General features: G+C 51.1%; 1 protein-coding gene across 1 annotated transcript; it reads left to right on the top strand.

Moving 5' to 3' along the window:
- Positions 1 to 4,691: 4,691 nt before the first annotated feature.
- Positions 4,692 to 5,901, top strand: ColSpa_11880 (uncharacterized protein; the record flags this gene model as incomplete). The annotated part of the gene is made up of 2 exons (XM_049278092.1): positions 4,692 to 4,910; positions 4,978 to 5,901. The coding sequence occupies 2 exons, from the start codon at positions 4,692 to 4,694 to the stop codon at positions 5,899 to 5,901; spliced, it is 1,143 nt and encodes a 380-aa protein (XP_049134049.1).
- Positions 5,902 to 13,896: the final 7,995 nt, after the last annotated feature.

Here is a 13,896-nt window from a genome sequence, read left to right as displayed (position 1 = left end):
GCCGTCAGAGCCTGAGGAAAAGTGGCCGTCGCAATGTCATTCAGTTTGAATCAATCACACCCGGCGCTACGCTCGGCTGGGTGACGAATGGTAGACTTGTCATGGAATTCGTCAATGGTAGGATGGCGTACTATTTTGTGGCCGACGATGGTCGTATGATAGGTGTCTATCCTGGCGTTTGGAGTTGTCCACCTGTGTTTCAGTGGTCGCCGAATTGAAGGTCCGCGAGCCATCGATGTAGACCGTGATTACTACAGAACAAAGCTGCTATGATGTCACTCATGCTGTCACTCATGCTGTCGCTCATGTCCAAAGCATCATCACGTCTGGCTGTTTAAGCGGCATGTCATAGATAAAGAAGAACAAGGTTATACTGTAGACAAAATACGAAGGCCGATGCTGTCCGCCTTCGAATCGTCACCCGCTTAGCACAATTTTGACTAGTGCACAAGTCACACGGATGCATGGTAGACTATATCAGCTCCCTGGTGGCCCCCGTTTTGTCGACTGACACTATGCATCCGTGATAACGATGAACCTGATCAAAATAATGGCCGAGAGCTTTCGCGGTGTTTCACTCGCTCCGCCAATTCCGCGTCTACTCTGACCTTCGAAAGATTGACCCAGATCCCTTCGTCACCTCCAAGTCTCTAAGGCATACTGTTAGGCCTGACGCCGACGACGTAGCCACTGGGGAAAACTTGCTCTCCGGGCGAAACGGCGACCTCGGATCGTTTCTGACGCTGCTAGCCACAAAGCTGTTCGCTTCTTCCAGCCTGAGTTGGAACGCAGCGGTGCTGTGCAGGTTTCGTGGTTGTGCTGCTGAAGAAGAATGGTTTGTCGCACCAGGGGAAAACAGAAGGTCCTCGTAAACGTCAGCCATTGTTCGCCCGAAGTGGACAGCAAGTGGCTCTTGCGGAAATAACGGTGTCATTTTTGATGTTGCAAGCTCGCGATGGCGAAAGGGTCAATATCTCACGACATAAGGGTCGTATATAACAGCATGCCAAAATGAGCCACATCTGGCAGCAGTCTCATCGCCTTCAAATTTTCGAGACAAACGGAAACGTGCTTTTGCGCACCACGAATACAGTCGTAGGTTCAGAGCCATTTTTAGCTTTGGGAAATGAATGCCATATATAACAGGTGAGTTGAAGGATTACTTTCCAGCCTCACTTGTGTGTTGAACCAAATCGGATTCCGTTGCAATGGAGATCTGGGCGGTTGCCAATGTGTACACTGCTGCTGCTCCGAGAGTCAGTACCTCCCAGCCGCCGTCAGAAACAGTAGCTGAGCTTCCTCGAATATGCACGTGGGCCACCGAGGGCGACACGTCCACCACGACGGCAGCACATACAACCACACTACCCAACAACACCTTGGTATCAGGCCATCGGTTCTGGAATGCTAGTTTCGACCACGAAACATCAAACGCTAGCGCAATTACCAGTTTTACGACGATGACGACGACGACGACGACGACGACATCTGGTGGCAATGTTGAACCCTCTTGGACATACCACAAACCAACAGTGCACACCACCGCGACTATCCCCGTCAGCGCAACCGCTTCGCATGGCGCTAGCTGTAGTCACTTTGCAATCTTTGTTGCTTTCTTTCTGAGCATCTCGCTTTGGGACCGTTTTCGTTAGACCAACCTTGCTCTTCCTGGTGGCCGGGACACGACGATCGGGCGATGCGGGGCGGTGCTGATGAGAAATGAAAGCACGGGTGAGATCTGGTTTACGTCCACTGCTGGGTTTTCTACTTGGATAAAGCGGTGGACGATGTTTTCATTAAGCACGTATCATGACTTTGCCGCAAGAAAGGTCATGGAAGCCTGTCTCTGAGGGCCTGACAAGACTTCTGTGTCACATCTGTTTGCGTGGGATTTATGTTGGAAAAAGATGACGCTTTCAAGATTCGACTTCCCAAAGCCTTACTTGCTTCTTTGCTAGCTTCTCTTAATTACTCAGATAGGCTCCTTCAATTATGAAAAGATGCCACAACGGTAACACAACAAGCCACACGCGGATAGGAGACAATGCACCACGCCAACCAAACATACAGACGAACCAACCAGATAACACATGTCAAAGGTAGTTCACAAAGCGGTCCTCAGAGACGTTACCAGCCTATTTACACGTGTGATGAGGAATTGAATGATTGATGATTACAATATCCTAGGAAGAATCGCTGCCGACATTTTGGTCCAAAGTTAGCTCCCTCTAGCGACTTGATTTACCCGCGGATGATCCACAGATATCGGTATCGACATTTCCTTTATCTCTTTGCTTTTACACCTTTGTCTGTCTTATAATGCACGGAGTTAGACGAAGCAAGTTGTAATGCTTTCGACAGGACTAACCTCGTCATCTGTTATCCAGGCTTTGGACGGGGCGGCGGCTCCGGAACGCCAGTGGTATCATATGCTCCGCATCCTTCGTCTTTGTTCTTGATATCAATGCCGGCGATAGACATGTTTCTTATTGAGGTGATGCTCCGTTCCGCTGTTGGTGTTGATGATCGTTCTGCGTGGCCTCACGTCGATCGATTCGTGGGCTTCATATATGTGTTCCTTTTCCCTATTCCACGCACACATAATAAGTTACAAGGGTAACTATGTGGAATCGACTGAATCCCTGTGACAAGAGTTGACAATCCCGGTACCAAACGCCCCCCTGCAAACTCCTGGTTCGTCAATCTTTTAGTCAATGGCATTTACTCCTGAGTATTGTCACCCTTCAAGCTCCTTCCGGACCATTCACCCCATACATTAGATGGACCAGCTTGCACAGCGTTTTGACTGGCAAGTGTGATCTTCTGGAATAGGTTCAAGTGGTCTTCCTGTACTTCGGAGCGCTGAAGAGGTCGTTTCCACAGCCACCATGTATGTCAAAGGCATGATGATTTATTGGCGTCACAGTCGTCCAGCTTGCCACTTCAACTTGCTGGATTTTCTCCCGACGAATCAACTTTGCCTCAGGTGTGGGTTGGCGAAAGCGGTTGACAGGTTTCTGGCCATGTAGCAAGGCCTGGACTAGGTTGAGATTGAGAGCAATCTTGGATCCCCACGACCGGCGGGCGCTGTTCTTAGTGACTTGGTTCTCAGGCAAAGCTCGTGCAACGAGCGTTGTGAACCAAGTCGCAAATCAGTACACTATCCATCTGCCCTCGTAAGGAACATTTGTGGAACCGGGTCTGGAACACACTGAGAGTGAATGTACGTTGCTGGCGCTGCACTACGGTATCGCGGGGCAACAGGGGAACTTTACCATGCCTCCATTATTCATGCTATGCAACAATGCGCGCCTAAGAAACGGAGCGGGCGAATGACGTCGGCCAAAGCCGAGCAACGTCTTCACTACTATCTTTATTCTCGTCGTTACTATCGTGTCATGGAAACTTGTTCACGTCGGTCTCCAGTCTCTAATAGAGAGAGGCAGGACGTCGAGGTCGCTAACGCCAGACCTGTAAACAGTCGCGCCCTAGATTATGTAAGACCTGAACCTCAGTTCTTGCTCAGGGGGTATGACGATCATCGGATGTACCGTAGATACAGGGCTGGTGCGCCCAACTGATGTTCCCTCTCTCCTTGAGCTGTCTTTTATCATTCTTTGGCATAAGTCAACAGCCTAGAGCCACCTGCTAGCGTGGTCTTATTGTGCCCTCCGAAATGCAAACGGTTTCAAGTATTCTGATAAGCCATCGTCTCCTACGCCGAGAATCGTGCAGCTCTACCATGTCAGAGTCCCCGATGGGCCTGTGTCGTTTCGGAGTTGTACTTCACTATCTATGTGCCTTGTGGACGAGCTTCCTCACCATCCCTTCGGCAATATCGAGCTCGAACTTGTGAAGCCCTATTCACTACTGATCAGGCTAATTGGGCTCATCAGAGGGGTGACATATGCGGGTTGACATAACGATGGAAATTTGGAAATGGTCGTTTGCAGGCGAATGGAAACTGCTTGCAATTCAGTCATCATTCGTATTAAGACCACTCGAAGCCTGTCCCATGGGCCAACACATCCGGAAGAATGCGATGGGGTCGCGTTCATCGCGTCGCCTTGCGTAAGCAGAAAAGGTTCAGTGACAACCCGAGTAACGAGGCCAATCGAGTGGCCAGCCTCAACATGCAATAGGCCGGAGCAATTGTGGCTGAGATATCTCTACCAGCTTTTGGCATCCGCGCTTCGGTGCTGCATACCGTCTCTTCGCTCCCGACGATCTGCTACAATGTAATCGAGTCCAATACCGGCTTCTAGTTGTTGACTTGAAAATTTCTCCACCACAGCCACTTGTGGCTGTTCTTGCTGAAAAGGTACCCGAAATTCAGCATGCAAGACAAACGGCTGCGGTGAAGTGATTCCCAGAAAGCAGGAATCGGAAACCGAGTGAGAAGCCACTTTCAGCCGTTTGGCTTGCGGTTGGCAGAGCAAAAATCGGCTCAACATCAACGAAGCGCTGCGACGTAGGAGCTGCAAGGGCAACAAATCGGTGATGAGAGCTCAAACCGGCTCGCATCACGCCGTACCACAGAGCTCGTAATGGCTTTCGCCCGAGAGAAGTCATATTTGAGGGCAATGTGGTCACATCACGGCATGTAGTCTCAGCCGACACTGTGATGGATTAGATCACATTCGTATGTACAGTAGCTAGATTCTGTCAGAAATTCTCAAAGTCACGAAGCCATGGCCCCTGTGGCGTCGGACGAGATCGTCTTCACATACGACAAAAAGGCGAAAGAGAAGGTCCGAAAATGCGGGGGAAGCGCGAAGCGCAAAGCCGTGCAGCTGGGCCTGGGGGCCCGGGTTTTTTCGGCCGTCGTCCATTTCAATCCAACCTATGGAAAATTAGACGGGGCTGTCTACGTCCCGCAAGGCCAAAGTATCCCTGACGTGAACCGGTTTGTAAGTCTTGGCAATAGAGAAGTCTTTTGGGGTTCGGACGGTTTGAACTGACGTAAGTCTGGACCAGCTAGCGGAACTCGCCAACGGCATGCAAGGAATTGGAGGCCAACGTCGGGTCACACGCCGTCGACGGGGGGAGACCACCCCCAAGCCCAGTCAAACTACGGTGGAGGCAGGCGACAACAAAGTGGGGCAGCTTACAGACAGTGCAACAGAAGAGAGCGTTGCCAGCGCAGCCGAAGACGCAGAAGCGAATGAAGTCGTGAATGAAGACTCGGATGCTCCTCACGAGATCGAGGCCAATGACAATGGTGTCGCTGATATTTGCGGCATCGCGTCGGACACCCAACAAGGCGACGCCTGTTTGGACGAAGATCCCACGAACCCAGCACAACATGAGATACCCACAGAAACAGCGCCGTTCAGCGAAAACCGCGACGACATGACGGAGGACGTCGCCGTGGTTGACACCGACCCGGCGGCTCAGACTAACGCGGGCGAGGAGGACTCCTTCATCGGGTTCCTTGAGGTTGGCATGCATGATCTGTTTGAGATGGAAGCCGAGACGACCAGTCGCTTTGATCCCTCTGGACCAGTCGACGACAGCCGGCAGGAAGAACAGCCAAACACCACCATGCCTGATTGGGAAGGTGGGGAGGTGGAGAAGACGAGGGGCGACGCGGTGATGGAAAATACAGCGGAAAGCAACGAGGAAGCCCCTGGCCGAGAGACGAAAACCCAGAAGACGCCAACTGCTGCTGTTGCGCCCGTTTTTCGGATTGCAAAGAACACAAAAAAGATTCACCGCTTCTTTTGGCAAGTGTCCAAGCAGATTCGACTTGCAAGACGGCAGGGAGAGTTTGAGATCGGGCATATCCGCCAAATCCGGCTAGGTGTCAAAGCAGTTAGGGAAGTCCGAGCAACGGTTCAGAGTCGAGGAAACCGAAATGCGAGGCCGGCTTATGGTGCCAGAAACCCACCGCGACTATGAGTTGGTAGGAAAACAAGTAGCCACTAAGTAAAGGGGAGCAGTCCATATATACAGCAACCGCCTTCACTGGTCCAACGTTAACTTGGTGTCAGAGCGAGAGGATGTTGACATTCTTAACTGACTTAATTGAGCAACGACTACAAGGAGACGACGAGGGTGACAGCGGCAAGCGACAGAGAATGTTTCAAATCTTCCAGCAAGTACGTACACCTGCGACCGTGGCTTACCAGACATGGTCGCCAGTGTTAATTACCGCCGCGTCAAATGCGGACTTCGTAATTACCTTGGGGGGTCAGCGCTTGGGACACCCGCGACAGCATGCCCATGCGTGCCGTGTGCCGCGGCCAGCGAACATGGCCGGCACGGAGGCTCTCCCGAGGGCCAGGACGGGGCTCATAACTATGCCCGAGTCCGTTGACAAAGGACCGGACATTCAACACATGGGAAGTTGATACCGCTGCGGCGACCTGGGGGCGCCGCTAATTATGGATCATCGCCACACATCTTCGCCGTTCATGCTACGGTGAGGCCAGGGTGGCGGATTACGGTCAGCTGGGGTGACGACCTGGAGGGCGTGGTCGATGGACATGATGTTGCTTAACCCATCCTGTCGGCTGTGGGGGCACCGCTAGGTGGTCTGTGTACTAAGAGCCAGTGCCAAGCCAGCGCGAACCACTGATGCATGATTGCAAGCTCAATCTCTCGAGTGATTTATTAGGATGCGAGTAACAGACAGGCCCCGCGGAACCTGGCTTCACGGCGGAAGTGGCCGTTTGGGCAAGTTTTGAGATATAACGCGAAGTCACCGGCTACTTTGTGACCGCCAATGAGAAGGTGAGCGTTACTCCTGACGAGTGCAACTTGTAAACTTTTGAGGCATCGGTATCTCGAGCTTCTCATAGTGCGATGGCGGAAGACCGGGCAACATTGGCGGTGAGCGGTGAGCCTTTTTTGTCTCCGAATCTTGCATGGCACATCTGCAGTGGCGATTCGCCTGGTTCGTGTGGAACATTCATCGCGCATTATTGGAATATCCTTCGTGGCCGAACCAGGCGCGCGCCTGCCGGCCGTTTGTGTTGAGAGTACATTCAATTTATGTGGATTGGTGTAAACACATCTGGGAAAACATCGGACAGGAAGCGAGCTGGGCACACGCCGCATGTGGCGGGTGATTCGTTCCTCGACCGCACCGACCAAGTTGCGATGTGTATCGTCCAAACCCCACACAGAAACCACTCCACATCATTCGTCATCCCTGATGTACGCACAGTGGCCTTCTCACCTAGCCGATTGCCAGAGCAAGCATGCCCCTGCTCAGTGGGATACGTTCAAAATACCATCGGGGATAGGCTAGGTCTGCGTCCAGACGTTTGTAGACCTTATGCTAAGGAAAGCAGCTTCTTGAACAGCCACAGCCGATTCAGTCATCGGGAATCCTAGCGTTGCCTAATGAGCTGCCGCTTCAAATCCTCATGCACGTTAACCCGGTTAGCCGATTGTTCCTGGCACTCTCCACAATAACAGTCACAATGATCCCTTTTGCGCCCAAGCATCGTTCTTACCGACTGGGTTGCTCTGCAATGCTCGCAGTTCTACGTATTGTACGACCGACGCACGCTCGCGGACGCCCCAAGAAGTCATGGACACCATGTTGCGTTTGCTATCGATATCGGCCCAAGCGGAAGACCTACTGGAAAGACGTGCAAAAGTGTTACCCGAAAGAGTGGATATCTCTGGAGGTCTGCTCCCTGCTTGCCCCTGGCTTGGAACATCCATTTTTGACCCACATATCCAAATCTTGAGAGAGAGCAGCTACTTTTGGCTGTACTTAAAAGCGGCCCCGTTAGCTTTCTTGAAGCGGCCGAAGCGCAGGAAATGGATGAGGACCAAGTTGGTGGATTATCCACAACACGAAGCATTAGTTAAATAAGGTTGCGCAATCGACGCATACGTGTACTGTATTCATTAGGTTCATCATCTTTTTCAGATGCTCCTTATTGTAGAGGTGCACATTCTAAACTTCAAACCAAACCAGCAACCTTCCCAGTAATGACTTCCCCAACAGAGACCAAGATCCTCGTCTCATCCCATGGCAAGTGCACCACTATGGATGTTTCCGGTCCGTCGGATTGCTAATTCGACGCAGAGATTGCAGAGAGTGACCGTCTGAAGAGTCTGTACCCAGTGGTCATCCTCGCATCTGCCATTTCTGGCAGCGCTACCATGATCGTGTTGCTTGGTAGATCGGCAACAACCGCCTCGGTCTTGAACGATGTCTCAACGTGCCTCCTCGTCAGCTCAGTCATCACGGCAGTCTTTACAGCAATGATAACAATCATGCTTTCGTTCGAGTTCCAGAGCAGCCACGAGCCCACCCGCATGCGTCGAGCAACGGCATGGGTGCCGATCTTCTTTCTCGACTTTATGTTATTCGAGTTGGTTATTGGCCTAGTTTTTTGGTTTACAGCTGGACATGCCTGGCAGTATGCTGCTCTTCTCGGCCTAGTATCCGGATCACTTTTCATGGTAACGGCAGCTGTAGCTGTGTGGATGACAGTAAAGGCCAGCCCGTTGGGTTGCCTGGGGAAACGATTGTAGACAGAGTCTGAGGTCTGACTCTGTCAAATTTTCGATCAGGAACCTCAACTACCTATCGAACCACCTGGTAAAGGATATCATGCAGCACTGGCCAGAATTGTATTATGCAGTACTACAGACCCCTCTAAGGAGCAGATAAGACCTTCTTGTTGAAACTTTTCCGCCAATGCATTCCGATGCCTAACGGCAGTGGATATAGTAGACCGAAAACGCGAAGTTTGTCGTCGTTGGTGGGCGGCTATACTGAGGCATCAGCGCGCCCTGTGAACTCATCAGTAACTTATAGCTCATGGTCTTTCCACTTGCTTACCTACTCCTTCTTTGCAAGCCCTGCTTTGGTCTGATTCCTCACATTTTGATTATAGACAATGTGAACAAAGTATTCACCCCGAAACAGTGTCGGTAGCATGGCGGCCAGTGGCTTGCAACTTATCAGCTGCCGTATTGGTGGCGAGGAAAACTCCGAAGATCTTCCATCGCAAGATCAAGGAATGCAGTTTTCACGACTTTAGCCTGTATGCGGATTTTCAAACCTCTCAGCAAGACGGTCTCAGAATTCAGAGACCTCACCATGTTGGCACACCTGCAGAGAAGGAAGCTTTAAGTCGGACGAAGGCCAATTCCTTAACCGCCAGTATTAGGGCTATAGCGGTACAAGTCGGGAGCGGGTGAAGCCATTCAGCACATAGGCAGAAGATTTTCTTTTATCAAGATTATGTCAGAAAACAAGAATACTCTACGCAGCCAATTGCAAAAAAAAAATATTCAAGGTCGGAAGCAACTATCAATACCTAAAGTAGGATACTCGTATCGTTATAAGAGACTTGTGGCAAACGTCCTGTTTTCAAGCGTGCCTTTGCAGAAAGATTACTGTGCAATGGCAAGTCGCTGCTCTAGATCGCGTAATGTTGCCATGGTCCGAGCTTTCCACTCCTTCAATTCCTCCTCTTCGTCGTCCAATATCTTCTGGATATGCCTACTCCGTTCCTCTCTTAGTTTCTTCATCAGTCTCCGATTATGATACTCGCTTGTTAAGAACTTTCTCCTCTTTATACCGCCGTTGCGATTCTCCAACCGACTTGTAGGAGCCACAAGGCAACAATTTCCTGTACCACATCTGTATGGACACATCTTTGCGAGTTCTGGCCCAAGGGATTGAAGACATGCGGTGTGAAATACGTGACCTTGGAATCAAATAAGCCTGTAGAACCTTGGTATCAAGTAATGGGATTAGACTTACCGCACGAAATGGCTTGTAGAGGCATGCGTAGGTTATCTGCTTGGCAGATGGCGCAGGCCAACTCATAGATCTTTCGAACCTGCTGACCTCCATGGCGCGAGTGGTTTTGCTTGGAACAGTACACTTCAACGGTCCCGTTGTATTCTCGGTAGTTGTTGCAGCATTTCGGACAAATGACCTGAGCATGTGTTTAGTCAAGCCTCGAGTCCGGGCGTGGGGAACAAACGCATGAGCAACCAGAGAGCAAGCGATTCTCTTGGAGGGGTTCATAACACCAGGAGCAAAAGTGCGAAAGCTCCTTGCCCTCGACCTCGACCTCGACTCCGACCTCGTCCTCGCTTTCGTTGGTAAGATCAATAATAGTCATCTTCGAGTTCGGGTTAATGCGGTCAATGATAAAGAAAGAAGAGAAACGCATGAAGTTGTGTGGCGGGTTTTGGCTTTCTTATAGATCGGAGCTTCGCCGCCGCTTTGCTTATCATTTATGCTCTTCCATCCCTACCACTTACCTCGACAATTACGTCTATTAGGGACCAACACGTCTTGGTATGTACCCCATTAGTCTTGAGAGGAGGTCGGAGGCATGCTCCAGGCCCTGTCGCCGTTGATGCACCATGATGAGCAAGCAGGGGAGCATGTTGCTGAGCATCGTATCAAACGCCACTCCAACGCTCTGCCCTGATACAAGGTCTTTCATAGGCTAATAGATGCAAGCATGGTCGCTTACGGCAACATGGTACTGCGTGGACAACTAGCCGTGCCGGGTTGTCATGAATGCGGCTTCCCCTCAGCTCGGCGCTCATACTGAGACACTGCTAGAATGACCCCGGTGAAAGCCGGTTCTGGATGATAGCGGAATGACTGCATTGCCAAATTGGCACTCACCTACACCAACATCATGAGCCACGCAGCACGTTTGCGATACATTATCGGCACTGAGTCATTCTCCAATCCATCGGGCTCTGTTACGATGGCTTCGATACAGATGACTCCCTATATTACAGGAGAAACCACCTTATTCACAATCGTGTCCCCGGTCGTTCTGTTGCCTCATCCTTCGCAGCCATTCCGTATCCCCTAATTAGGAGAGCAAACCCGAATCAGCAAGAGGATCTACAAACATCCGCAGATCTTGATCCCTCAAGTAAACCCCCGAAAACAACCTCAAACCCGTCTGTACGCAAGGGCTCGCAAATCGACACATCGACACTCGTATTTCTGACACCAGATTCCCTCTAAGTGTAGTCTTGTTTGCCATGACGCAGTAATTAGAGAAAGAATGGGGAGAGTGCAACAAACAAGCCTGGTATTGAGAGTATTGGTGAGAGTGGTGGGCCCACCGTTATGGGCCATGATCACGGACTGTTTGTCAATGAGCGCTACCTAAGGCTATAGACATGTGGGTCTCTATGCGATGGGATCGGACGCCCCTGTAAGTTCCAGTGTCGGCCTTGGTGCACCATTGCAATTCTCCTCCTGGGTTTTCGACATTGCCAACGTTGGACGAGCCTGCCTGGTCAGAAAGAATCTGGCAGCCACAACCGACTTGGCTATGTGCTATCTTGAGGATCAGGGCGACAAGCTACTGTACCACATCACCGTCTCCGTTGCAATTCTGGAGGACGAATCTTCGGTACGAATAGGCCGACTTGGCTCATACGAGATAGTCGGTGAGGAATGGTCCGGTTGGGTAACGAACCACGAATACTGCCCACAACCAATGTCCCAAGTCCCGTTTTTAGCCATCGCGTTGCTCTCACCGCCCGCATGACCACCTTTTGATAAATGTCAATCATAACATGAGGGGAAAAGATCATGTCTTCCGTGAGCTTACAGTGACTCTGAGCTATTTCCTGGTACGTCCTCGAGCAGCTCTTGGAACATGAACCAGAGACAAAACCCTTGTGTGGCGTCCATTTGAGGTCCACTTCGTAGTCTTTGTAGGTATTCGGAGTGACCGGCGGGCTGCGTTCCTCCATTTCTGGCTGCTGTCTGTTGCCGTTGATATCCACCTTCCAACTCAAAGCATTTGCTTCGTCCCGTTCTTGCTGGTTACAGAATTCAGATACAACATTGTAGTCCCGACCGTAAAATACGTCCCATTGAAGACCACTCGGATGTAACAAGTCACAGTTGAGTTGACCAAGCACAGTGTGAACCATCAAGAGAGTGTTGACAACCAACGCGGTGAAGACATGGTTCCGAAAAGTTGTCATTTTCGCTGAAGACAATGATTATCAAGGTGAGAGCGACGCACGATCCAGCCGAGGAGATGTTTACATATATACTGTATAGTAGGAGCCAACGAAGACGCTTTTATCTATCCAGTGTGCTTAAACGGCAAGAATATCTTTTACACTTTCGGGCCTAAACTTGCTTCATACTCATCATTGTGTGGTGCCACGGTCAGATGCTCGATCTCAGGGTCTCCGCTAGTAATGGAGCGCTCATCTCGACACTCAGAACAGCTAGCTGTGCCGGTAATCAGTCGTTAACTTAGGAAGCGATCATGTGTGTAAGCCAGTTTCGGCGTTGCCTTAACCAGACAGCGCAACATCTGGCTACGGTCGAACCCCACGTCTGAGTTCGAATAGATGTCCCCGGATCAACTGCGATGTGAAGCCGTTTTCTGTTCTCTTAGAAGCCCTGTTTTTTGTTTTGTGTGGAGCTGAAGAGACGACACCGCGGCGACGAGACCTTCCAGAGAAACCTATGTCAACCGAACGACATAGTTTAAGCATCATGTGGGCTGTTCATGGGTGTTACGCCTGGGCTGGTTCTAGAGGCAAAGTTACTGGCGGCCGCTTACCAGCCATTCTTGCAGCAAATGGAGGTAAAATGAGCGCATCAGCGTTAGGGAACGCGACGTTGTTCAAAGTTCAAAATCGAATCTCGATGGGGCCATAAGTTGGTGTTATGTACAGTACTGTAACGAGGCACCGTTCGTCCTACGAATGCGTTGTGATAAGCCTAGTATTGGGCGGCTTTTGTGACTCTTTGGCCCGAGTTTGTCTAGGAGCGGGGTTGGCTGTGCTGCAATTACCCCGCGATTTGTGGCTGTGCACTCTTCACATCGCCATGCCCTTCCCCAGATCTGCCCTTTCGAACTGCTGCTTCTTCGCCCCTTGGCCTGCTTTTGATATTGCTTGTTGTGCCCTTTCGATTCCTGTATATATTTTTTACTGATCTTTCGATCTTCTTACTCACTCACCGTGCCATCGCTCTCGACGAGGTTAGCGGTGCCATATTGACCGTGCTCGGTCAGTCAGACAGAACATTTTCGGAATCTCTCTTAGTCATCCACATGACACGTACTCCGTACAGGTATTCTTGCCGCCATCGCCGCCGCCCGCTGCCCCGGCCCCGGCTTGGGTTTGACGACGGAACTGCAGAGCGAGAGTCTGGAAAAAGCGGACCTGTTGCCGCATCGGATCGCGAAACCCGGACTTGACTACTGTCGGGCTAGCCATCAACCCCAAGCTGCCTTGCATATCTGCGTCAGGCTGCGGTTTTCGCCTACGGTCGTCGTCCCAATCGTCCCAAGGCAGTCCTAGTGCTGCGATCTCGACTGTACAAACCTGCCTCGCGAGACAAAGCTGTTTCGACACGCACACGTTCGAAAAACCGACGTTGGCGCGTGCATTCTATCTGCATGCGCTTGAACTTGGCTTTGGCATATGGCATGAAGAGGCTTGCAAGCTTGGCGTACCCCGAAGTCTTTGGACGGGGGTTGAGCGCGTTTCGGTGCTATCAAAGCAAGCAAGGCCACTTGCACCGCTTCGATGAAGCGCACTCCAGCGGCACAGAGCCGAAAAAGACTCCGTGTTTGCCCGTTCGAGTCGTAGTGGAGGCGCTAAGCTGAGCTGCTTCAATGATTGGCCCGGCTCATACTCCAAACGTGGTGCCAGGGGGGGACGCGACCGAGGAGAGCAAAGAGAACGCCGCCTGACCCACAAGACGTACATACACACACACACACACACACACAGTGTTTATTACGCCCTGGCTAAGCCATACTACGGTATCGGGCCAAAGTTTAACCCCCTAGGCAAGTACCAGTGGGTCAGACAATCCGCCCTTGCTGGCCAATCAGATCGCCCAGATCCAGCACAGATACCCACTTATCGCCAGCAGCCAATTTTTCCCTTTTTCCCTCA

The sequence above is a fragment of the Colletotrichum spaethianum genome (genome assembly GCF_022836535.1).
Source record: "Colletotrichum spaethianum MAFF 239500 DNA, contig52, whole genome shotgun sequence".
NCBI classification, from domain to species: Eukaryota; Fungi; Ascomycota; class Sordariomycetes; order Glomerellales; family Glomerellaceae; genus Colletotrichum; species Colletotrichum spaethianum.
Note: the sequence above shows the minus strand (reverse complement) of the source record. Positions and strands in the feature narration are given on the sequence as shown.